This window comes from Equus asinus, chromosome 1, assembly GCF_041296235.1.
Source record: "Equus asinus isolate D_3611 breed Donkey chromosome 1, EquAss-T2T_v2, whole genome shotgun sequence".
Taxonomy (NCBI): Eukaryota; Metazoa; Chordata; class Mammalia; order Perissodactyla; family Equidae; genus Equus; species Equus asinus.
Genome location: NC_091790.1, coordinates 138,457,832 through 138,485,141, shown reverse-complemented (window position 1 = coordinate 138,485,141; position 27,310 = coordinate 138,457,832). Strand labels below are relative to the sequence as shown.

At 37.3% G+C, this 27,310-nt stretch overlaps 1 protein-coding gene across 1 annotated transcript in view; it reads left to right on the top strand.

Moving 5' to 3' along the window:
* The window catches only part of PON2 (paraoxonase 2), a 32,102-nt gene extending 8,052 nt beyond the window's left edge, over positions 1-24,050 (top strand). The window contains exons 2-9 of the mRNA XM_014853329.3: positions 199-269; positions 6,231-6,286; positions 10,847-11,012; positions 11,547-11,673; positions 19,179-19,379; positions 21,845-21,926; positions 22,667-22,795; positions 23,421-24,050. Of these exons, the coding sequence (XP_014708815.1) occupies positions 199-269; positions 6,231-6,286; positions 10,847-11,012; positions 11,547-11,673; positions 19,179-19,379; positions 21,845-21,926; positions 22,667-22,795; positions 23,421-23,579 (991 nt within the window). The 3' untranslated portion in view covers positions 23,580-24,050. The remainder of the gene's footprint in view (positions 1-198; positions 270-6,230; positions 6,287-10,846; positions 11,013-11,546; positions 11,674-19,178; positions 19,380-21,844; positions 21,927-22,666; positions 22,796-23,420) is intronic.
* Positions 24,051-27,310: the final 3,260 nt, after the last annotated feature.

The window sequence follows — 27,310 nt, the reverse complement described above, 5'->3', positions numbered from 1 at the left end:
ATATATAGAACTTTGTGTTATACATTTTTATTCTAACTTCATTTCTGGTTAAGTTCCTATGCTTGTTTTTCTATCTTCTCTTTTATCTGCTTTAGATTTATGCTGTGTTTTATGTATTGCTATAAGCCTCTTTAAGCCCTTTCTGCAACAAAACAGGGAATATATAAACAGATTGTTTGTTTGTTTGTTTTTAAACAGAAATCGACTTAAAACCTCCAGAGAAATAGAATCCTTAGACCTTCCAAACTGCCGCCTGATTAAAGGAATTGGTGAGTATGAGAAAATGCTTGTTATACACCTTACATTATTTAGCTACCAATGCTAAAAACTCATTAACAGTATTTTGGCATGCAATTACTGTTTATCAGAGGAAAAATCACATTAGATTAATAAAAACCTCTTCAGCCAATCTCTTTTGATCTCATGCACCCCGTATTTTTTCTTCTTTCTTGGTCTCACTATAGTTCATTAATTATTTGTATATTCCTGTGCTTGTTGTTTGATTTCTTGCTTGTTTAGTGACTTTTCTGAACTATTTTGTAAAGTCTGTATTCTTTGTCGTGTGTGGCCACTGAAATCTGTGTTCCATTAGCCTAGTAGTCAGCTAATGAAGGCAAATCACAAGGAAGAAAAGTTATAAAATGGAAAATAAAAATTTCTCAACAAAATCTCCATCCCTCACAGAAGTAACACCAGAAATAAAGTTTCTTTCTTATCCTTCCTGGTATTTCCAGTGAAATTGCAAACAAATATATGCATATGCACACATATCTATTTTTATTCACAAATGGCATCTTAGTGTAAGATTATGTTCTGCAACCTACTTTATTCCAAACACAATGCGAACAGCTTTCCACATCAGCACATGTAGCTCTAACTCATTCTTTTTAATATTTGCACGTACTGTGACTTTTTTAACCAATTCCCTCTTAATGCACATTTGGGCGATTGCAGTTTTTTGCAACCACAAACAAATCAGTGAGCATCATTGTACCTGTAGCTTGTGTCTTTGTTTACCTGTAGGATAAATCCTCAACAGTGGGATTGTTGTTCCATGAGCATATGTGTTTAAAGGGTTGATAGTCATTGCTAAATTGTCCTTCACTTGGCCAAACTAATAAATAAACTCAATACCTCATATTTATAACCACATTCACTCACAATGGGATTCACAATGCTCTTTGAGCAAAGACAAAGTAGTGACTGTTCTCTGTGACACACAAGAAGGCTTTGCTTTCGTGAAACCTATCCGTTTTCAGAGCAGCCTTTTCCACTTCAAAGTTTCTTGAAAATTTTTATTTTATTTTTAATTTTATATTGCATTTATATATTTTATATATTTATTGTGTTCATTTTATTTTATTGCTTTATTGCTATGTTGTTTCAAAAAATTTAACACTATTTGAGTTATATGATTTCAAATACGTACTCATTAACACTTTGATTAGAAACATCACATATGATATGACGCCTCTCCTTTACACATCTGCTTCCTCCTTGCTCTGCTTTTTTTTCCATTCCTACTCTTGCGCTTTTTCCCAGTCCTTTCTCCCTTCATCTACACTCCTTGACTTCTTTCTCCTGGGGCTTCTCCTTTTTGTTTAGTTGCCCAAATACTTAGCAAGAAGATGTAGATTCAGTATCAAGTACCAGATTGACCAGATCTGTTCTGGATAATGCAGACAGTTCTAGAACTAAGGTTGTCTAGAGTCAGAGGAAACTCAGCAACTGCATCCTGCCTTCTGGCTGCAATCACAGAGAGCCCCCCTCAGAACTGGTCACTAAGCAAAATCCAGATGGCATCTGTGAGGAATGTTGTACAAGGCTGGGAGGTTGAGTCAGGGATCTCTAAGGTTACTTTTGCTACTGAGTTAATTGTCAAATTATTAAACAGCCCTTGGCCCTGTGAAGCTCACCTTCTGTGAACTCAAGTCTCAGAGTAGACAATAGGGCAGAGCCAGGCACGTCACAGGACAAACTGCCAAGTGAATTGTTGTTACAACTGACTGGGATGGAGAGCTCCTCGGAGAAAACAAGCCCAACAACATTTGTATTCTGAACAGGCGTCTGTCTGTGTTTGTGACCTTTGTGTTGTGATGTGTGTGAGCTGCTGTCTGGAATTGAAAAGAATGAAGAAATATGTCACCTATGGCCCCTCTCGTGAAGTGTTTAATGCCTCTGAGGCACTTCAGAAGGCAACAGAGCAAAGACGATGAGTGATTAGAAGCACATTTGGGATACATTTTTAGCTCTAATTAGAATTGTGCTTTTTTTTCCCTTTCTTTTCCTTTTCCTCTGTGCTTAGCACACACTATATGAACATTTGTTGAATGCTATGTTAGTGATGCGTAATGATTAATAATAGCTTGTGGTTATAGGTTTTTAACAACAGTTGCTTATTCAGTGATCTTTGATTTTAAGGAATAGCAGTGTGCTGGGCATACATTCCCATACAGGCAAAAGCAGCTTCTTATGGTGGGCAGCAAGGGTAGAGAGGTTCCATTTTTTAGTTTCCGCTTGCAAACAGTGGTAGCCATGCACTTGAGGCCAACAATCCCTCTGAGAGGTGAGACCATTCCTCTCTGGCTCCACCTCCACCAACACACACACTAAATGCTACATTCACCACGACTGCAAATGAACTCTTTGTGACTCTTGGGTGCTTTATATATATCATCTCATGTCTTTCTGTTTTAATAAATAATAATCATCTACCACATACCATACAGGATGTGTGCCTTCTGTGGGGCAGACAGTAAGCTTACTATTTATTCCATTTTTTGTATTCCTTCCCAGTGTATCTCATAGACAGAAACTAAGCTTTTACACACGCAAGATTTAGCATAAATCAACATCTAAATAAAAATTATAATGACAAGTTAACTCTATTTGAGGCTTAAGAATTTAAAACATTTTCTAAATGTCTTTGAAAATGCTGGCATTCAGAGTTCTGAACTGAAACAGAATTTTTAATGGATTATCTCTCTTGAGTTAATTAAGGGTTTTATACACTTGGCAGTCAAGACCTTTACAATAACTGCTGCTTGGGAGATTAAAGGGAAAAAAAGCATTACAGTTTGTAGCCCTTGTTATCAAGTACTTTCCAGTCTACCTATGGAAAGGTAGACAAAAAAACTCACTACTGTGAGATATAGATGTTTTTTCTTTTTATAACAGGTAAGGACCCAAGGCTCAGAGAAGTTAAGTAATTTTTACAAATTCTCTTTCCAATATGCCATCTTCTCCCAGAGTGATTAATACGCATACCTGACTAGTGAACCAAAAAAGTGGAAAACAATAGGCTACATTACATACTGGATATGGCAAGTATGTAACATATGACAACTGCTGCATATGGCAAGGGCTGATTTGCTGTTATAAAGTTACAGTAAGTAACTTAAAGAAGAGAGAAATTTATGTTCTCTTACATGACAGTCCCATGATAAGCAAATGGCCTAGGATGATTAGATGACTACTTCATGTGGTCATTCTGGGAGAAAGGCTGATGAAACAAACAACACAGCTATCTCAACATATTGCTTCCATCTTGGTCCAAAACTAAAACTCCAGTTGCTGCCATTTCCCAGCAGCAAGGGGTAGAAAGAAAATTTACATGGATGTTATGTTTACTTTATTTTACCCACTAGTTGCATAAACCTTGTACTCTCATATTCCATTAACCTGAGCTTAGACAACTGGCCACATCTGTTGGCAAGGAAAGGTAGGAATGTCTGTAGCTACATTGCCATGTGCTTGTAGCTGAAAAGAAAGAAGGGGAGCATGAATACTGGGGAGCAGTTGGCCAGCTCTGACATGGATAGATAATTGCTAAAGGAATAAGAAGGGATTGAAATCAGATGTGCTAAGCTAGAAGACTTTCTAGAGAAAGAGGGTTTTGAAAGAAAAGTACAGGATATGAATTGGTGAAGATCTTGGTGAGAAGCATGGAAGCAAACATTTTGGGGAAAAAAGCCAACATAGGGAATTGACAACGGTTGTATTTACAAAGTGAAGTATCTTTAGAGAGAAACCAGGGGACCATTCTGACAGGGAAAATTCACTGAATGCCAGGTTGTATTTTTTCTTTGTCAAATTTTACGTTATGATTTTGAGTCAAAACTAAAGGACTTGAGTCCCAGCTTCCCAATTTGTGGCCTTGAACAATTTATTTAACCTTTCAAAGGCTCTGTATTCTCAATTCTAAAATAAGAGATAATAATATTGCTTCTTAGGGTTATGAAAATTATATGAAATAACGTACGTAAAGTACAAGGAGCCTGTAGTGTATTTTAGTAGCTATTACTGTTACTACTATTACTATTATTGAATTAGAGGAGAAAAAGTTCCTCCAGCATTGACTACTCTTGCAGTCATCACACCAAAGAGGTGATATGGGATGATAAAAGCCTATTGTAGTAATGGCTATATAAATGAAGAGGGGGGAGTATCTGGAAAATATTCTCAAGAAAGCTACAGATAATACTTTTTTTTTCTTGGAATTAGACAATAGGATTAAACGAAGTAGTTGCAATGCGGTTGAAATGAAAACATCTTCTAAAAACATTGTTCTTTTCTTGATTATTAAAACAATACTGTTATTTATATGTAATTTTAAGCAAAGTATAAAGAAGAAAATGAAAATCACTCATAATCCTACCACCTGAAGAAATACTAACTTTTTCTATATATCTTTTCTTCTTCTATGTGTGTAAGCGTGTACACACTGAAATTAAATTGTCTTGAATAATTTTTCAAGAACAACAAATTTTAATTAATTGAGCTCCTACTAAATGGATCCAGAAAGCAAAACTTGGACTAAAATTCTGTGTGTGTGCACACATGCACACACGTGTGTGTGTTTGTATGTTTATGTTTGTATATGTGATGTAGAGTTCCACTGGTCCCTGCTCATTCCCAGTTGAAAACCACCATGGGACTAGAGTCTAGTGGTTCTTAACCTTTTAGGTGTATCACAGACCCTTTTACAAATCTGCTGAAAGCCAAGGACCCTTTTCACAGAAAATTTTTCATCTGTACATGCAGAAGACATTTTGCATTACATAGAATTTCAGAAAGTTCATAGACTCTTTGAAATCCACTTATGCTTCCTTAGGGATCCACAGACCCCAGGTTAAGAACTCCTCCACTAGACCATGCTTAGGCTTATATGTATCTTCCTTCTGAGGAATAGGCAGATGAGTCATCTTTACAACGTGAAGTTCTTGGCATTTTTATTTTCTTTTGCTTTTCTCCGCTATGACAGAGCCAGTAATACTGGAGGCAACTAGCCAAATGCGATCTCATGAATCAAAACCAAAATGGCTGGATAGATGCTGTTTGTTTTTGACAACCTAGAAATAATCCTGGAGAAATCCTTTGGAGAGATCTTAAAGGGGAAGATTGGATTTTGTGTACTCGAAGAATGTGTCATGATTTGGCTTAATCTAAGCCATTTTTATTCCTCTTTTCTTGTGTTTGGGTCTATTATCTGTCTGCAGAATGTACACAGTGAGACCAGTGGGAAGGTCGTCTGTCTAATTATTTGCTGTGCTGTGAGGAGTGTGCTGCAGACAATCGATAAACAATCAATAGTAATTGTAGCCCACCTCAGAGACAAGCGTTAGAAGCCTCAACTGGCTTAGGTGCATGTATTTTTCATTAATTTTCTTTTGATAGTTTTTTTTCTGTAATTTAAAGCCTAAATTTAAAGATTAAATGGGAAGCTTTTCTTTGCTTATGAAAACAAGCAGGCATTGTTTTTTAAAAAGGCAATATGTAATCCCAGGTGTTTTATCTCGGTTAATGAGAGAAATGTCTGCGTTTGCTTCAGATTGAATGAGCAGAGAAAGGGACGAGGATATTTGCATGGTTAAATGACTATGAACCCTTCATTCTGAAAGTAATATTCCCCTGATGTCAATTACTTTTGTGCCGACATCTGGATGTTTATCAGAAGAGTGTACAGATGTCAACTTTTTCTGTATTATAGCTGGAAATGTGGTGATTACTTGACTTTGATTTGAGTAAACATACAATATCTAACATTTAAAGTCAGAAGTTCACTGCAGGAAGAGATTTAGAATGACGTTTATTAAAGAGAGTGGGTCCTTGAAAAAAAGTCAGAACCATTCCAGAAGATGTACTGATAAAGTAAACAAAGTCCTAGTTATGCTCTACCTAACAAATAACAGAATTTGAACATGACATTTATCTATTTCTTGAACTTTCAGAAGCTGGCTCTGAAGATATTGACATCCTTCCAAACGGTCTGGCTTTCTTTAGTGTGGTGAGTACCTGCTTCCTTCCCCAGTCTCAGTGGAGGAGGTCAAGGCAGTTTGATGAGACCTGCAGAGCAGTAACTTGTTTTTAAAATTCCTCACTTTCAAAAATGTGTTCTGAAAAAAAGACACGTCAAACAGGATCTTAATACACTTCTTTAAGTTTATCTAAATGTAGAGATGAAAAAGTCTTTGCCAATTGATTTATTGCTCTTTATGGGCCCCCTGTATTGCGGAAAAATATTCCACTGCAATCTGTGTTTTAAAAGTTTGGTGGTTTTTTTGGTGAGGAAGATTGGCCTTGAGCTAACATCTGTACCAGTCTGCCTCTGTTTTGTATGTGGGATGCCACCACAGCATGGCTTGATGAGCAGTGTGCAGGTCCATACCTGGGACTAGCCTGGTGGCATAGTGGTTAAGTTTGCATGCTCCCCTTGGGTGGCCTGGTGTTCGTGGGTTCAGATCCTGGGCACAGACCTACGCACCACTCGTTAAATTTTAAATTGATTGGCCTGTGGCATGCTGGCCTACACCAGTATCCATTCTAATTGGAAAACTGTATAGGTGGGCCAGTGAGGACGTTCTGGCCACCTTGTTTCCCTGGCTTGGGCCGAGGTGAGGGTCCTTGGCATCTTCACGAGTTCTGTTATTCTTGAGGAAGAAGTATCCAGCTTTGAAGGCAGCCTGGAATTATTCTGTTCCCTCTCAGCATCTGTTATTTTCAGACTCTGAGACTCAGGAGGGATGTGAAGAACTTGGAGATGCTTTAGAAGAGAGTCACAACACTAATAAAATAGTCGTCAGACTTAAGAGAGAGGTGAGAGGACTCAGCTTAGATGAGAATGAGGGTCATAACACTCTCCAAGCTGCTGATGGTTTTCGTGTGAAAGACTGTGATCAACTGGTTTCTCCCATTGAGGGAAACAAGAAATACTGTGGGCTTTGGCAGAAACACCAGTATTTATATGAAAATTTAAAAATACAGTTTTAAAAGAAAAGTTTTATTTAATTACCTACACAGAATGAGTAAAATGATATTTCTAGTAGGACTCTGGGTTTGTTTAGAAACACATGCTTGCATGTGTGTCTGTAGGATTAGGAGAAAACACTGGGACTACTAGTCAAAGTTATTCATAACTAGAGATGCAAAAGTCCTGAGTAAAGTAGAAGGCAGTTTTTCTTTTGGCAAAGGAGGTGTTCTCAGGTATTTGCATAATCCAGAACTCACCTGTTTCAAGATTTTCCCCTCATTGGAATAAATCTGAATTAGGAGTAGTGAAGTCTCTAAGCACATGGATCTTAGCCACTTTAGCTGAGCGCCTTATTACAGTCACAATGATCTTGTAGCCATGTCCATGGCATTTCTTCTGCTTTTATTCCTGTTATCCTTCCTCAGTTATATGACTTTCTTTTCTTTTCTTTTCTTTTTCAAATTTAGAAACAATTCCTCTTTGCTGCTGTTCTTTAAGTTACTCAGCGTTGTCTCTAGTATTTCCCAGAATGCACTGTTTTCTAAATGAATAACTCGTACGTCATGGCAATTGTTTGTCCTTTTTCCAAGCATTTTAGCCCATGGAGCCTGTCCTATTCCACAGTTATGGGATTGAGGATCACCTCAAAACTAACATCACAGCTCCTGAGGAACTGGATGACAGAGAATATAAAAAAGATTTGAAAGACAATGTGACTATACTGAACCGTACTCTTAAAAATGGTGAAAATGGTAAATTGTATTTATGTGTATTTTACCACAAGTAAAACTAAAATAAAATCTTTAAAAAGAGGAAAAACAGGGGCCGGCCCCGTGGCACAGCGGTGAAGTGCGCACGTTCCACTTCAGTGGCCCAGGGTTCACTGGTTCGGATCCCGGGTGCAGACATGGCACCACTTGGCAAGCCATGCTGTGGTAGGTGTCCCACATATAAAGTAGAGGAAGATGGGCACGGATGTTAGCTCAGGGCCAGTCTTCCTCAGTAAAAAGAGGAGGATTGGCAGCAGATGTTAGCTCAGGGCTAATCTTCCTCAAAAAAAAAAAAAAACAAATAAATAAATAACATAAAAAGAGGGAAAACAGATTTAAATGATAGTATTAAAAATAACCATGACTAGTTAACACCATCCCTGGGAGAGCTTCCTTTGCGTTGAAACCAGGCTATTGTTTATGGGACACTGAAAAAGAATAGAGATTATTAACCACTGAAGTAGCACTGCCGTAAAGCAATAGTAAAATTCCAGTTTATTCTATTTACTGGGCCTACCATGCTTGAAGTTATATAATTTTGATAGACTTGTTTAAATTGGAGAGAATTTCTATTATGTCCAATTTTGTGCATAAAACGAGACTTTATTCTTTTGGTATTCTTTTAAATTTGCATAAATACGACTTAAAAGATTTAAAAGGGAAAAGACCTAGATTATTTCAGTGAGTACTGAAAAAGAATTAAATAAAATTCAGCAGCCAGCCTGGTGGCGCAGCAGTTAAGTTCACATGTTCTGCTTCAGCAGCCTGGGTTTTGCCTGTTCGGATCCCGGATGTGGACATGGCACTGCTTATTGGGCCATGCTGTGCTAGGTGTCCCACATAGAAAGTAGAGGAAGATGGGCACGGATGTTAGCTCAGGGTCAGTCTTCCTCAGCAAAAAGAGAAAGATTGGCAGCAGGGCTAATCTTCCTCAAAAAACAAAACAAAACAAAACAAAACAAAATCATTCCTGATTAAATGCTCCAAGAAAATTAGATAAAAAGGGAAACTCCCGAGAAACCTACAGCAGACATCATTCTTAGTGATGAAACATTAGCTGCCTTCCCATTAATGTTAAGAAAAGGAAGAAAATGCCCCAAAACACTATAAATATCAGTAATCTATTAGAGTTCTTAATAACCCAATAAAACAAGAAAAAGAAATATGAGGTAAAAAAAACTACAAAACTGTTGTTATTTTCAGACAGTGTGATCACCTGTTTTTTAAACAATCCAAGAGATTCAACAAACACACTATTAGACCTAAGAAGAGAATTCAGTGAAATGGTTGGATTCAAAATGACCATATAAAACTCAGTGGTTTTCCCATGTGGTAGGAAAATCCAACTAGAAAATGTAATAATAATAATAATAATAATAATGTTCCATTCAGAACAGCAACTTAATTTCAAAAATTTATACAGAAAAATAAATGAATAGATTTAAGACTATTTTGTAAAGGTAGAGCAATGAAGTGTGGATTTGGGGACTTGCCATATTTATATTGCCATATATATCTCATATCTTATAAATAAAGCTATAGTAATTTAAAAGTGGCATATTGGCACAAGAATAGGCATGAGTCCCCAAACAGACCAATATGTAAACAGGGATCTAGTACATGAGAAAGGTAACATTTGAAATCAGTGAGAAAAGGACAGACTAAATGCCAGGCACTGATCCAGGCCCTGGAATCCAGCACTGAACAAATGAGATAAAGTCTCGCTTCATGTGCCAATGGGGAGGGAATGAATATGTGTCAGACAGTGGCAACACTTTAACAAAAAATAAAATGGGGCACTAGAGAGTGACAGCTGTGGTAAGGATGGAGTCAGGCTGCCATTTATATATGGATAAATATGTATATATGTCAAATGGCAGTAAGTGACATTTGGTGCAGATATGAAGAATTGAGGGAAGGAGCCCCAGATGTCTGGGAGGGCAGCATTCCCAGGCAGAGGGAACAGTGTGTATAGTGGCCCTGATGTAAGAATGTGCTTGGTTCTTTTGAAGAACATCAAGCAAGCCAATATGGCCAAAGTACATGTGTAATAGTAATAGGAGATGAGGGCAGAGAAACAGAGAGTTTGGAATGGGGGCAGATGAAGGATGGTGAGCAGGGCAGATCATTTAGGGCCTCTAGGCTATCGTAAGAGTTTCACTTTTAATCTGAGTGAGATAGGAATTTTGATCAGAGGTGTGACATCGTCTGACATAATTTGGATGCTGATGTAAGACTAGTCTTTTGTAGGGTCTTAATGACAGAAGCAGAAAGGCCAGTCAGGAGGCTCTTGCCATAATTGTGGTGGGGATTTGGACCAGGGCAGTCATGGTGAGAAATGTTTACATCCTTATGAAGGGGTATATTTCTAAGGTAAAGTCAACAAGATTTGCTGATGGCTTGGATATGGGGTGTGAGACAAGGAGGGGAGTCATGACTGACTCTATTCACCAAGACTTCTGGCTTTGTAGAAGCAAAGTGCAGGCCGAGGGCTTGAGGGTCAACAGTCAGTATAGAAACTTTCACTTATCCATGCCTCAACTCTGCCTCGGATCTCCCAGTTCAGCAAACGTTGAGTTATCCTCCCAAAAGACTAAACCCCTAGTTTTTTGCCTCAACTATGAAAAATCAGTTATTGTTCATCTTTCCACTTTCCAACTCCCAATTTTTATTTTTTCTATTGTCTCCTCTCTGCTTTCTTTGTGTTTGTAGCTTTACGCCACTACCTTTAACCAAAGCCTCTGTTTATCATTTATTTATAGTTCCCACTTTAGTCCATAAAAATGCTTACACCTTTATATTTAACTTTTTCCTCTGTTTCGAAAAGGGTCTAAAATTTCCGGGACTCCACAGCTTTGCACCAGATAAGCCTGGAGGAATACTAATGATGGATCTAAAAGAAGAAAACCCAAGGGCACTGGAATTAAGAATCAGCCGTGGATTTAATTTGGCTTCATTTAATCCACATGGTATCAGCACTTTCATAGACACTGGTAAGAGCCAATGAGCTACCAACATTAAGAAACTTATAATGGTTTCAAATGACTGGGGAAAATAGATTTCGATCATATTTGTAGTAATAGAAGAAAAGTTAACTCATGAATTATTTCTGTATTCTTCATACAAATAAGTTGATCATTTTCCTCTTCAGCCAGCAGTTAGTAATGCTACATTTTGAAATTTCTAACAGCTGACACCTAAAAGAATGTTTAGATTTCATATAACCTTTTCATATACCTATGACCGTTGCATTAAAAAAAAGCTATATTTCTAAATTAAACTCTAAACAGATTATTCATGCATTCTGTATATGGAGTGGGAAATGCTCTTTCTTAAAGGTCAGGGGACCAATGATCAGAAATAACACCAGACAGCAGTGATGAGAAAGATAGGAAGAATGATCCGTTAGGTCGTCTAACAGCTTATACCTCAAACCTTTCCTTGGCTGTGGTATTTAAATGTCAGTGTCTGCCCAGAGGTCCTATGGTTATGTCTTGTAAATTAACTCTGTTCTTTCAATTCTTTAGATGACACAGTTTATCTCTTTGTTGTAAACCACCCAGAATTCAGGAATACAGTGGAAATTTTTAAATTTGAAGAAGAAGACAATTCTCTTTTACACCTAAAAACAATCAAACATGAGCTTCTTCCAAGGTACTTAGTCCTTTTGTTCACTTTCCAGTTTATCTCTAGCATTTTCAAATATTCCCTATGGTGGTCTTCTCACCTTTTATAAGAGCTGAAATACATATATATATATATATATATATATATATATATATATATATACATACACATAAATACATGTATTTATATGTGTGTGTATATAGTTTCCTTGTAGAGCAGGCAACGTCAGTGTCACTCATTCTAATAATCAGTGTTCTATGTGACTCCCTTGAGAAGTAATGAAATGGTGGACTACAGGGAACATGCCCTTCAGGACCATCTTGGGAATAGAAGACAAACCCAGCATTTTCCCTGCTGTCACATTCTACCTCAGATGACTCATCACCCGAATAATGATAATACCTGTCCTGCCAAGGAAGAGGAGCCTGCTTTGTATAGAGTTAGTATGCCTTATATGGGACTCATACAGAGTGCCTTCACAGGGTTAGTGGTAGCTGTGGCTAGTGGCCCTACAGAATTGGAGGGATTCAAACTGGAAGTGGGTTTCTACTACTTGAGGAACATACAGCTGGTTGCTAATGTGGTTAAAAAAGAATCCTGTGTACCTCCCTGGCTCAACTTGCATTTGTCTACTACTTCTTTTAAGTGTAAACTTGATGAATATTTTAATTTTTACTTCCTTATCTAGGGCTTAAGCATGTAACCCCAATCATTCTTCCAAAAATGCACCTCTTAAGAAGTAGGAGCATAAATACCATCCAGGCAGCTTCTACATCATGGAGCTCTTTGAGAAAAAGGGGACCCACCTTCCCTTTAGGTCTCTTTTTCACTTAGCAAAGGAGAAAGCAGCTCTTTCAGAAATTTTTGCATAGCATGATGGGAATTTAAACTTAATAGCACTCTTACCTAACTGGTTTTGAAAATGTAATTCCTTTTGGCATATAAATCTCATCTGAAGCATTGTACCATGGCACTTTCATCATCCATCTCTCTGCAAGTGTTTATTGAGTGCCTGCGCATTCTCAGCAGGTCAGCTTTGTGAGTCAGGTGGAAATTGAACAGTTGACCTTAGTTTGACTAATAACTAAGCAAAGGAATTCAGGAAAATCCAGCAACTGAGTAAATGGAAACTAGGTAAATGTTATTGATGACCCAACCAACTCACCAGCTAACAAGTTTCTCTCCAGCTCTATACTATGGACAGCTGTGTCCTTACATACTGTTGTTAAACCCTACCTTGCTTGCTGTCAAAAAGCATACTCTCGGAGAGTGACGTCAGCAACATGGTGGTGTGAGCTCACCCGGGACTCTCTCCCCTCCAAATTACAACCAAAAAGAGCAACTGCTTTCCAACCAAAAAAAAAAATCCTAATAACAGAAATTGTCAGAGACCCACAACAGCCAGGTGACTGGGGCAGAGAGGCTGGAGCCCCCCTCAGAGGAGCTGGAATGGGGTAGGAGAGAACTTCACTCCCTCCCCTGGAGACTGGGATCGCTGCCATGGGTGAGGGAAGGAGCAGGAGAGGGGCTGTGCATCCGGGGATCATCCAGGACTCCCACCACCCATGCAGTGGAAACCCTCTAATGGGGGAAAGCTTTCACGTGGGGGAACCCCAGCAAGCCAGGGCCCCGGGAGACCAGAGAGCGAGAGCTGATCTGAACCCAGGTCGGTGCGCAAGAGAAAGTGCCCCTCCTCCCCCAACCCGTGCTGCACACCGCCATTGCAACTGCAGGCAGAGGGCTCAGAAAGCACTACCATCGACCCCCATCTAGTGGCAACAGGCTGTAACTGCAACTGAATAATAGCATCATGCACAAAAACCGCTTGTCTACCATCCAGCAATTTATAAAAGCTCCAGTCTAAAAAGAAAACAATAAAAATACAGAAGTATGTCCTGAGGACTTGGAAATAGGAAAACTAAGTGAAAATGAGTTCAAAATAGCTATCATCAAAATACTCAATGAGGTAAAGGGAAATATAGAGAAACAAGTCAATGAGTTCTGGAGTTACTTCACAAAAGAGATTGGAACTATAAACAAGAATCAATTAGAAATACTAGAGATGAAAAATACAATGGATCAGACAAAACAGAATATGGATTCCCTGAATGCCCGTGTAGACACCATAGAGGAGAAAATTAGCATAATCGAAGATAGACAGGCTGAATGGCTCCAGACAGAGGAAGAAAGAGAACCACGAATTAAAAAAACTGAGGAAAATCTCTGAGAAATACCTGACTCAATGAGAAAATGCAACTTAAGAATAATTCCTGAGGGCATGGAAAAGGAAAATGGAGCAGAAAGTGTGCTCAACGAAATAATAGAAGAGAACTTCCCAAATCTAGGGATTGAGAGAGAAATGTGTGTGGAGGAAGCTTTCAGATCTCCTAGATTTGTCAATGTAAAAAGACCTACTGCAGGGTATATACTAGTAAAAATGGCAAAAATGAATGACAAAGAAAGAATATTCAGGGCAGTAAGGCAGAAGAAAATAACCTACAAAGGAACCCCTATCAGACTTTCAGTGGATTTCTCTGCAGAAACCTTACAAGCTAGGAAAGATTGGAGTGACATATTCAGAACTTTAAAGGATAAAAATCTTCAGCCAAGAATACTCTATCCAGCAAAAATATCCTTCAGATATGAGGGAGAAATTAAATCTTTTCCAGACAAACAAAAGCTAAGGGACTTTGTAACCAACAGACCTCCACTGCAAGAAATCCTCAAGAAGGCTCTCATACCTGAGAAAAGAAAAATAGGGAGAAAGGGGTCACAAAACACAGAGTAGGGAGACAAATAGATAGAATCGGAATAGGATAGCAAATATTCAACTATAGCATTAGGATAAAGGGAAGTAAATCACCAAAGCAAAGACAAACTTATCACTCTAACCACAAACTCACAACACAAGTTGGAATAAGAGATGAAAATAATAATTTAGGAGGGGAGGAGGAAAGGGACTGAAACAGTCTAGGCTAAGTTAGTTAGAGATCACCAGATAATGGACTATGTTGTACACGAGATTCTGAACACAAACTTCAGCATAGCCACTAAACTAAAAAACAGAACAGACACACAAAACATAAATAAGGAAAAATTTTAAAAACCAAGCATAAGAAATTGCAGAAGTCAATGGGTAGGCTAAAACACACAGGATGAGAAACAAAGGAAACACAGGAAAACCGGATAACGAGCAACAGAATGACAGCATTAAGCCCCCATGCATCAATACTCACCCTCAATGTAAACGGATTGAACTCTCCAATGAAAAGACACAGAGTGGCAAAATGGATTAAAGAACAAGATCCAACAATTTGTTGCCTCCAGGAAACAGATCTCAGCTCCAAGGACAAACACAGGCTCAGAGTGAAGGGGTGGAAGACAATACTCCAAGCTAGTAGCAAACAAAAGAAAGCAGGTGTCGGAATACTTATATCAGACAAAACAGACTTAAAGATAAGGCAGGTAAAGAGACATAGAGCGCCGATATATAATGATCAAAGGGACACTTCATCAAGAAGAAATAATGCTTCTAAATATCTAGGCACCCAACACAGGAGCACCAAAGTTCATAAAGCAACTATTAACAAACCGAAAAGAAGATATCAAAAAAACACAATAATAGTAAGGGACCTCAACACCCCACTCACATCAATGGACAGATCATCCAGACAGAAAATCAACAAGGAAACAGTGGAGCTAAACGAAAAGCTAAAACAATTGGACTTAATAGACATATATAGAACACTCCATCCAAAAACAGCAGAATACATGTTCTTTTCAAGCACGCATGGAACATTCTTAAGGATAGACCATATGTAGGAAACAAGGCAAGCCTCTACAAATTTAAGAAAATTGAAATAATAACAAGCGTCTTCTCTGATCATAATGTTGTAAAGCTCGAAATTAATTACAAGAAAAAAGCTGAGAAAGGCACAAGGATGTGGAGACTAAACAATATGCTATTGAACAAGCAATGAATCATTTGAAGAAATTAAAGAAGAAATAAAAGAATACCTGGTGACAAATGAAAAGGACAACATGCCATACCAACTCATATGGGATACAGCAAAAGCTGTATTAAGAGGAAAATTCATTGCAATACAGGTACATCTTAACAAGCAAGAAAAATCCCAAATAAGCAATCTTAAACTACACCTAACTGAATTAGAGAAAGAAGAACAAACAAAGCCCAAAGTCAGCAGAAGGAGAGAAATAATAAAAATCAGAGCAGAAATAAATGCTATTGAAACAAAAAGGGCAGTAGAAAGGATCAATGAAACAAAGAGCTGATTCTTTGAGAAGATAAATAAAATTGACAAACCCCTAGCCAGACTTACAAACAAAAAAAGAGAGAAAGCTCAAATAAACAAAATCAGGAATGAAAGAGGAGAAATAACAACAGACTCCACAGAAATACAACGGATTATAAGAGAATACTATGAAAAAGTATATGCCAGCAAAATGGAAAATGTAGAGGAAATGGACAAATTCTTGGACTCCTACAATCTCCCAAAGCTTAGTCAAGAAGAAGCAGACAATTTGAACAGACCAATCACAAGGAAAGAGATTGAAACAGCAATCAAAAGTATCTCAAACAATAAAACCCCAGGACCAGATGGCTTTCCTGGGGAATTCTACCAAACTTTCAGAGAGGACTTAATACCTATCCTTTTCAAGCTATTCCAAAAAGTTAGGGAGGATGGAACACTTCCTAACACATTCTATGAGGCCAACATCACACTGATACCAAAGCCTGACAAGGACAGCACAGCATGAAAAAGGAGAACTACAGGCCAATATCACTGATGAACATAGATGCAAAAATTCTCAACAAAATTTTGGCAACCCAAATACAGCAATTCATCAAAAGGATCATACATCATGATCAAGTGGGACTCATACCAGGGACAGAGGGATGGTTCAACAGCCGCAAATCAATCAACGTGATACACTACATCAACAAACTGAGGAATAAAAACCACATGATCATCTCAATAGATGCCGAGAAAGCATTTGACAAGATCCAACAGCCATTTATGATAAAAACTCTGAACGAAATCGGGATAGAAGGGAACTATCTCAACATAATAAAGGCCATATATGACAAACCCACAGCCAACGTCATACTCAATGGGCAAAAACTGAGCACCATCCCCCTGAAAACAGGAACGAGACAAGGATGCCCTCTATCTCCACTCTTATTTAACATAGTACTGGAGGTTTTGGCCAGAGCAATTAAGCAAGAAAAAGGAATAAAAGGAATCCAAATAGGGAGGGAAGAAGTGAAACTCTTACTGTTTGCAGATGACATGATCTTATATATAGAAAACCCCAAAGAATCCATTGGTAAACTTTTAGAAGTAATCAAAAACTACAGCAAAGTTGCAGGGTATAAAGTCAATTTACATAAATCAGTAGCATTTCTATATTCTAATAATGCACTAACAGAAAAAGAACTCAAGAACACAATACCATTCACAATCACAACAAAAAGAATAAAATACCTTGGGGTGAATTTAACTAAGGAAGTGAAAGACCTATACAATGAAAATTACAAGGCCTTTCTGAAAGAAATGGATGTTGACATAAAGAGATGGAAAGACATTCCATGTACATGGATTGGAAGAATAAACATAGTTAAAATGTCCATTCTACCTAAAGCAATCTATAGATTCAATGTCATCCCAATCAGAATCCCAATGACATTCTTTACAGAAATAGAACAAAGAATCCTAAAATTCATATGGGGCAACAAAAGACCCTAAATTACTAAAGCAATCCTGAGAAAAAAGAACACAGCTGGTGGCATCACAATCCCTGACTTCAAAACATGCTACAAAGCTATAGTAATCAAAACAGCATGGTACTAGTACAAAAACAGGTGCACAGATCAATGGAACAGAATTGAAAGCTCAGAAATAAAACCACACATCTATGGACAGCTAATCTTCGACAAAGGACCTGAGGGCATACAATAGAGAAAAGAAAGTCTTTTCAACAAATGGTGCTGGGAAAACTGGAAAGCCACATGTAATAGAATGAAAATTGACCATTCTTTTTCACCATTCACAAAAATAAACTCAAAAGGGATCAAAGACCTAAAGCTGAGACCTGAAACCATAAGGCTTCTAGAAGAAAATGTAGGAAGTACACTCTTTGACATCAGTATTAAAAGGATCTTTTTGGACACCATGTCTTCTCAGACAAGGGAAACAATAGAAAGAATAAACAAATGGGACTTCATCAGACTAAAGAGCTTCTTCAAGGCAAAGAAAAACAGGATTGAAACAAAAAAACAACCCACTAACTGGGAAAAAATATTTGCAATTCATACATCCGACAAAGACTTAATATCCATAATATATAAAGAACTCACACAACTCAACAACAAAAAATCAAACAACCCGATCAAAAAATGGGCAGGAGACGTGAACAGACATTTCTCCAAAGAAGATATATGGATGGCCAATAGGCACATGAAAAGATGTTCATCATCGCTGTGCGTCAGGGAAATGCAAATCAAAACTACACTAAGATATCACCTTACACCCATTAGAATGACAAAAATAACTAAAACAAATAGTAACAAATGTTGGAGAGGTTGTGGAGAAAAAGGAACCCTCACACACTGCTGGTAGGAATGCAAACTGGTGCAGCCACTATGGAAAACAGTATGGAGATTCCTCAAAAAATTAAAAATAGAACTACCATATGATCCAGCTATCCCACTACTGGGTATCTATCCAAAGAGCTTGAAGTCAGCCATTCCAAAAGTCCCATGCACCCCAATGTTTATTGCAGCATTATTTACAATAGCCAAGACGTGGAAGCAACCTAAGTGCCCATCAACAGATGATTAGATAAAGAAGAGGTGGTGTGTGTGTGTGTGTGTGTGTATATATATATATATATATATATATATAAAATGGAATGCTACTCAGCCATAAAAAAGAACAAAATCATCCCATTTGCAACAACATGGATGGACCTTGAGGGAATTATGTTAAGTGAAATAAGCCAGATAGAGAAGGACAATCTCTGTATGACTCCACTCATATGAGGAATTTAAACATTTGGACAAAGAAAACAGATGAGTGGATACCGGGGGAAAAGTGGGGTGGGGGGTGGGCACAAAGGGTGAAAGGGTGCACCTACAACACGACTGACAGACAATAATGTACAGCTAAAATTTCACAAGATTGTAACCTATCATTAACTCAATAAAAAAATAAAAATAAAAAAGCATACTCTCTTGGCACCAAGTTCTTCTTTCTTTTATAATAATCCTGCCATAATTTCTAAATGACCTGTTTTCAGATTACCTGTTACCATACAAAATTGTTCTCTGGCAAATGATATTATAGTAGATGACATATGACTATAGCCATGGATTTTAGCTGAGCTTTTCCTGGAAAACTTCTTACCAAAAATTTAAAGCACATATTGTGTAAACCTTCTGGATACTTAATCTTTAGTATGGAGACCAACTGGCTTTTTGTTTTCTCTCACATGTGATTTTTCTCTTTCAGTGTGAATGATATCGTGGCTGTTGGACCAGCACATTTCTATGCCACTAATGACCACTATTTCTCTGATACTTTCTTAAAGTATTTGGAAACATACTTGAATTTACACTGGACAAATGTTGTTTACTACAGTCCAAATGAAGTTAAAGTGGTAGCAGAAGGATTTGATACAGCAAATGGGATCAATATTTCACCTGATAAAAAGTATGACCCCTTATAGAAGTATCTTCATTTCTCCTCAGTCATCGTGCTGGGCCAAATTCTTTACTTTGTTCTTTTTTCAATGTGGAAATAGCTGACGATATTTTTGATCTATGATAGATATTATATATGTACTATATATTTACTATATGTATACTATATATTTACATGTAACATATAAATATATATCATATTTAAATACAGTGTCTACATTTTGGTATGTGTCATTGTAGAATTTAGTTTTATAAATGTAAATTTTTATAAAATGGGATTATATTTATATATACATATTAAAGTATCAGGTAAGTTTCCTTTTAAATAAATATATCATTGTTTTATTGGCTGCAACATTATTCCATTATAGAGGTGATCCTAAACTAATTTAACCAGTTCTCTGTTGATGCGTATGTAGGTTGTTTATTTATTTTTGCTATATAAAAAGCACTTTGTATTTCTCATTTACCACTGAAACTTATCCAAACATTTTTTAAGGAAATACTCCCAAAGGGAGCATTACAGCATAATGGTTAAATCTTTAGATTTTGAAGTCATACAGACCTGAGTTCAAATGCCAGCTGGGTAGTTACACTAGCTCCGTGTGGTGCTGTGAGGCCCTCCTCTTTGTACATTTGTACAAGTGTTTCTCTAGAACAGACCCCTCAAAACAGAACTACTTGCTCAAAGAGCAATTGCCCTCCAAAATTCTCTTACTACTTTTATATGTCCAACCACAGCCTACAGAAAGCATAGGAAATTCTTTATTAACTTTCCCTTTTACTACCTTAGCACACTGAACAATTTAAACTGCTATAAATATAACATGAAATGAATTTGGCATTCCTTGACAACTAAATGTCTTTGTTTTTGTGACACAATTTCTTCTTTCTTGTTGATTACAGAAAATGAATGTAGAATCATTTAATTTAAATTGTCTATAACTGGCCCAATCTAACCTCTCCAGCCAAATCTGTTTTTCTCCCCAACTCTTATCCTTCTGAGAGTCAAACTTTCCAGTCACCCAAGCTAGAAATAATAATAATAAAAGGGGATTCCATTTTAACTCCTTCTCTTTCACCATTCCTCGCCCACCAGTGAGCAGGTCGTGTTGGTTCTGGCTGTGCTTCCATCCCCCCGCCTCTCCTTTCCCATGGACACCTGCCTGGTTTAGGTTCTCATCCTCTCTGGCTGGAGTATTAGACTTTCTTCCAACTTGTTTTCAGGCCACTTCCATTTTCTGCCCTGTTGCCAATTGTGCCTTTCCATATTTCACTGGCTCCAGAAGAGGGAGCCCTGCTTCGTCCGTGACGCCTCCTGCTGAGCCCTGCCAGGTGCAGAGCAAAATGCTCAGTAACTGCTGAATAGAACTGACCGTTTGTCATTACATCACTTTGTTATTCTAAAAATTCAGTGGAAGCCAATTGCTTATCAAATCAAGGCAGACTGAAGGGTTGGACTTGCTTTAATAGGCTAGCTCCAATCTCCCTTTTCTACTGTCTCCCTCCTTTCCCGGCTTTGACAAAGAACTCATTATTTTGCAACATGCCTCTCTCATTCTTGCCCCTGTGCCTCTGCTCACATGTTTTCTTCTGCCTTGAAGGCGCTTTGTCCTTATATCCTCAAATCCAGTATCTACGTCCATTTCCACTGCAGATGCCCCTACTTTTGTGAGCCCTTCTCTGTTCTTAGGAGTTAGATATTTCTTCAGTCTCCAGACCTGAAATATTTCTTATGGTACCAATTCATGCTGTACTATTTGTTTAAAGTGTACAGACCAGTCTGATTATCCCAATACACTATACACTTTTCAGGAGAAAGACTGTGTCTTCTTTGTGTTTATAGCTGTCACAATACTGAGCTCCTGGCTTTACACATGATGATTGCTCAATGGAGCAGTTGCCGTGGAACAGTCTGTTCAATGAGCAAAATTACTGTACAGTAGTCCATTAATTCACCCACCTTAGATGTAGACAGCTTGTTCTGACTAGATATTTACCTCTTACTCTTAAAATTCTCTAACGTTAGTAACTATTTTATTACATATTAATAAATACTCTAATAAAATGTGTTCTGTTCTGTACCATATATTTCTACATGTAAATACGACATAGAAATATCAAATTATATTGTGGAATGCAAGTGCTTTTTTCCTGAAGCCAAATGTTTGTTTTATTGTCCTTTCAGTGGCAAATACCACAGACTTTATATTCAAAATGATTTCCTATATTATTTTTCCTTGCAAACCTTTTGAAAAATAATTTAATTTCTTATTAAATTCCGTGATTGTTGTAGCGACACTGAATTGATTTTGAAAGCATACTTTTTAAATAAAAATTGACCTTTATCAAGCTTTCCTTGAGGCCCATCATTGATTAACTTCTCGGCAGGTTATTAAGACTTATTCTTCCATACTGTGTTAATGAAGCTTTATACTGGCATGGAGCTCTAACCAGTGTGTCCTTTCTGCAAAGGTACATCTATGTTGCTGATATATTGGCTCATGAAATTCATGTTTTGGAAAAACACCCTAATATGAATTTAACTCATTTGAAGGTAAAACATTTCTTTTTATATATTAAGTAAACATTAATCTATTATTCTTTGAAATTACATAGCCATACTATATTATAACAATGCCTCACTCAGAAGAGAATGTGGATGCAGTGTTGCTATTCTGGGTTTTTAAATATTAACTCCTTCTAAGTGGCCAAGTCTCCTGTTCCCAGAAATCACAAGGACTGACTGATTACGCTCAGCAGCGAGCTGGGAGTGATATTTGCATCAGATTTAGAGCCCATTCTGTGAAATGCTGATGACACCTGATGAATTCCAATAAGAATTTTCACAATTGAAAAGACTAATAGAGGAATTCTGAAATGAAGATTTATGCACATTGTCAGTTCTTTCAATAATAAATGAAGGTAGAAATTGGGTTCCACACCATTATTATTTTCTTCCTGCTTGACAACATATTTTAGATTGATTAAGAATTTCCTGTTTTGATTCGAATGAGTTTCTTGAGCCAGCTGATCATTGTGCATCTTTTAAGGGAAAAGGAGTTCATTTTTTAGAGAGATGGATTATCATCCTAACTTTCTTAATTTCAGGGAAGATGAAGAGTGACTCTAAACCAGTTTATGAAATTTATTTTAAGTGCTATTGGTGTTAAAGAGGTGGAAGCAGGGAGATGTGTGTAATTTCCCCACATGCATAGAGACAGGAGGGGTTAGCCCTAAATTATTTAATCAAGTTTCTCAGGTCATTTAGATATTTAACATTTTTTTGTTTGCAAGGTGCTCGAATTGGATACACTGGTGGATAATTTATCTATCGATCCTTCCTCGGGGGACATCTTGGTAGGCTGTCATCCGAATGGCCAGAAGCTTTTGGTTTATGACCCGAACAATCCTCCTTCATCAGAGGTGTTTATATTTTTAGTTGTTAAACCTTAATTATTCAAGTCCTTTTGAGCTAGTAATATAATAACTGTCATAGGGATGGTTTGTTACTCCTTTTAAACCAATAATACAGTAAACTTATGGAGCAGTTTTGTAATTGCTTTAAGCCAATAATTGGCAGAATTTCACATTGTTCAAATACTTTTAGAAAGATAATCTTTTGATGGATTAAATTATGGTGGAAATGAGTCAAAAGGTATTTTTATAAGACATGTGCCCTCCTTGTGTGGTATACTGGCAATTTTTAAATACCTGGCTTATTGTCAGCTCACCACATGACATGACTTTTGTTCATGCTAAAGTAGTGTGAAAGTAGGAACCTTAATGTGGAAGTATTTCTATTAATGCTCAATTACTATAATAACACAAAATCCTGTGCTGGCATGCAATCACTAGATGGTTTAAGAAAGTACTTTCTTTGAAGGTTTAAGAAAGTACTTTAATTTAAACATTAAAAAGATTTGAAACTGCTATTTTCAACAGCATGTCCTCTTAATCATTGTGTCCTTGTGGAAGACAGGGATTATGGGTGATTGAGTGACATGGGTGTATGGTAGTTCTATATTAATCCTTTCTATCTCCTGAATAGGTTCTCCGCATCCAGAATATTCTATCTGAGAAGCCTACCGTGACTACAGTTTATGCCAACAACGGATCTGTTCTCCAGGGAAGTTCTGTGGCCTCAGTATATGACAGGAAGCTGCTCATAGGCACTTTATACCACAGAGCCCTGTACTGTGAACTCTAAACTGTACTTTTCATATGCAAGTGTGTTAACTTCTCTTCATAATTAATTTTCTATAGATTGCCAATTCTGAGAGAATTTAGCAAAGTTGACCCAGAAACATATGACACGTATCATTAATTTTATTTCAGTAAGGAAAGGGCCCTTCAGTTCTTATAGCACTTTTAATATCAAAGGAAAATGAGCAGTTTTTAAAAATGCTGAGTAAAGGAGAGAGAAGAAAGGTGCTTTTGGTAAAGTGAATATACTTTGCACAAAATAAGCCTCACCTCTGCCTTCTAACTGCCAGAGCATGAATTCCACTGAAACAGGGTAGATTGCATAACTTTAAAATGTGAGTGACCTCAACTCCAGCAGTGTGACCCCGGGACTGTTCAGAACTACTGATAGAGAACATGTTTTGATGTCTTATACTTACATATTTGTTTACTGTTAAAGAATTGGAATTATATTAAACACTAACTAAAATCCAAATTTTGTCTGTGTTTAATTCGCAAGACATGACCTCAGAGGGAATGGGAAAGTGGCTGCTTCCTTGTGGGGTTTCCTTGGGATAGGCAGGGATGGCAATGTTAATTTCTCTCATCAAAAGCTGAATGTAAATGAGCTGTTTATTCGAATAAAATAAATCAAAGAATCAATAAATATAGCAACTCAAATTCTCAATTAATATGGAGTGTTCCATCAGCTCTCTTCCTTAATGGGAGCCCACCTTGCATACAAAGAGGAGATAAAAGGCTGGAGCTGGAAGGTCACATCACCTCCTCATTGAACACAACTGTGAACTTCACCAGGAGAGATGAAGTCAGCTGTCCAGGGCCTCATGGTTATTCCCTGCAATGCTGGGATCAGGGCCAAGGGTGCCTGCCTCATAGAGGAGAGTTCTTTCCACTCACTGTACCTCCTGGAAAATCATTGTAAGCCCTGGAGAGAGACTTTCATGTGTTTCTTTCCATTGTAACTTACCAAAGTGCTTCACTTCTCATACTTTTTCCCATTTTCAGCATCATTATCATCAAAATATTTGTCAGTTCCTTACAATGTGCCAGACAATGCACTAAAAATGGTACATTCGTTATTTCATTTAATCCTAATTACAGCCCTGAGGGAGTAGATATTGATGTTATACCACTGTTAACATTTCACAGATGTCCGAGGTCACACACCTAGCAAGGGGTGGCTTTCAATCTATTTCTGATGCCAGAGGCTGTACCAGTGCCCACTACATGAAGCTACTGCCATGGAACTAATGAGGATCTCGTTATTTACTCTTTTTCCTAATGTACAGTTTCTTCTGTGTTTTTGGATATCACTTTGAGTTCTCCTTTTAGATGAATCATTTAATGGCTTTTAAACGTAAATTGCAGAAGTATTCTTAAACTTGGCCTCTGTCCATTTGGCATGTATTTTTATTTATATTTTAAAATAGTCTGTTACTAATGTATATTGGAACTATTTCATGCTAAAATAATTACTGTTTTTTGCTGTTTCCATTATACATAGGAAAAACATTAAGTCACAGACGAATAAAGCAAGATTAAACATCATTCACTAGGGATCCAAAACCAAAAAGCATGTGTTTTAAATTTTAGAGTATAACAATAGCTATCTAAAAAGCTACATTCATAAAAGTACTAGAATATAGTAGGCATAAAATAAACTTGCTTTCTATTGCATTAGAAATTTTTATTTGGACAAAAGTAAATAAGCACGTGTTATCTTAGAAATATGAAAAGAATTTTTAAAATAAACTCTAGTTTTTTGGTCTCTGTGGGTTATGAGGGATTACATTTTATCTAATCGTAAGTATTTATCCACTAGGGAATATAGGTCTCACGGAGGGGGGCGGTGTATGTGTTAATTCTTTTCTTGCTTGTTTTTTTTTTGAGGAAGATTAGCCCTGAGCTAACATCTGCTGCCAATCCTCCTCTTTTTACTGAGGAAGACTGGCCCTGAGCTAACATCTGTGCCCATCTTCCTCTACTTTATATGTGGGACACCTACCCCACATGGCTTACCAAGCTGTGCCATGTCCGCACCCAGGATCGGAACCAGCGAACCCTGGGTCACCAAAGCAGAATGTGCGCACTTAACCACTGTGCCATGGGGCCAGCCCCTTAATTCTTTTTAATATGAGATCCCGTTCAGTAACAATAAATATCCTTTTGGCTTTTTATAAAACCTTAGCACTTTTACAACAGCTAAAAGTGAACATAAATACCTAATACAGGGAGCAGGAAAAATTAAATATAAGCTATAATACAGTATTTTTATCTTATTTTGTGTATTGGTTACTTATTAATAATAACTGTTCTAAGGCTGATCCTTTTTCTGCACTTTGATTTGCTCAGTTTGAATCCTATCTTGGAGTCACAACTTACCTAGGCTGGTGAATGATTGCTCAGCAAAGCAATGAAGAATTAACAGCACCCACCAACACACCATCCACATCCACCTGTCTTTGGGTACTTGTAGTTTTCATTCTTTGCTCAGCTTTCCACAAAAGGATTTCCCAGTGTAAGAGAAGGAGGGTTGGGAGAATCATGGTAACTCTCTCTTAGTTTTCTGCTCCTGGTTTTCAAGATTTTTATCCATAAAGCAGAAGACAGGGAAGAAAAGAGCCTAGTATAATTTTTATAATTGCAAAGAGAAATACTTTCAGTTCTCTCTTTAAATTTTTAGTATATTGAACAGCTTTTCTGTAGCCAGCCCTCAGCTAGGCATAGGATAAAATAGGGAACCAGACACAGTGCCTATATTCCAGTGGGAGATTCAACAAAGGAGAAAATAGATGGATAGATAAGTGACTGATAGATAGATAGATGATAGATAGAACGATTAGAAGGAACTAAACAAAGAAATGTGATTAGAGAATAATTTGGAGGAAACTACTTTTTGTCTCCCCGTGACTTTTGAAATCAAAAGTTTAAGCCTAGAGAAAAGTTGAAATAGTAGTTCAGTGACTGCTGGTATATCCTTTGTCTATATTCACCAGTCGTCAGTTGTCATTTTGCCACATTCGCTTTATCTGTCCAAGTATACATGCTTTTATTTTTCCGAGCCATTTGAAAGCAAGTTAGAGCTTTCATAAAACTTCACCTCTGTATACTTCAACTTTCATCTTCTAAATATAAGGACGTTCTTCTACATAACCACAATGTTATCATAACACTGAATAACATTAGTGATGCTTCTATGATGCCATCTAATATCTGATCCCAATCCAAATTTTCTCAGTTGTCTCTAAACACCTTTAAATAGTTGCTTTCTCCCCCTACCGGACCCCAACCCAAGATCTGACCAAGGTTCATAATTTACATCTGCTTGTTATAACTGTTCACTCCTTTTTAATCTGAAAGTGGCTCTATTATTTTTTGTTTTTCATGGCAGTTCTTTTCAGTGCAGGCAAGTTGTCTTTTGGAATGATCAATCCAGATTTACATTCTGGATTTATTTGATCACTTCTTCCGCAAGTGCTAACTTAATTCAGCGTTACTTATATTTCCTGTAAATTGGAAGTTACTTGAATCTTGATTAGATTCAGGTTAAACAACTTTGACAAGAATACTTAATAAGTGATATGTATTTCACATCGCAATCCATCAGAATATGACTGGTTGTTCCATTAAATGTGATGCTAAATCTGAAATAAGTCATTAAGGTGGTGATCACCGGATTGACAGGGTTAATTTTTCCTTTCTTTTTATAAATTTGAGTGAATATTCTGTTCCCTA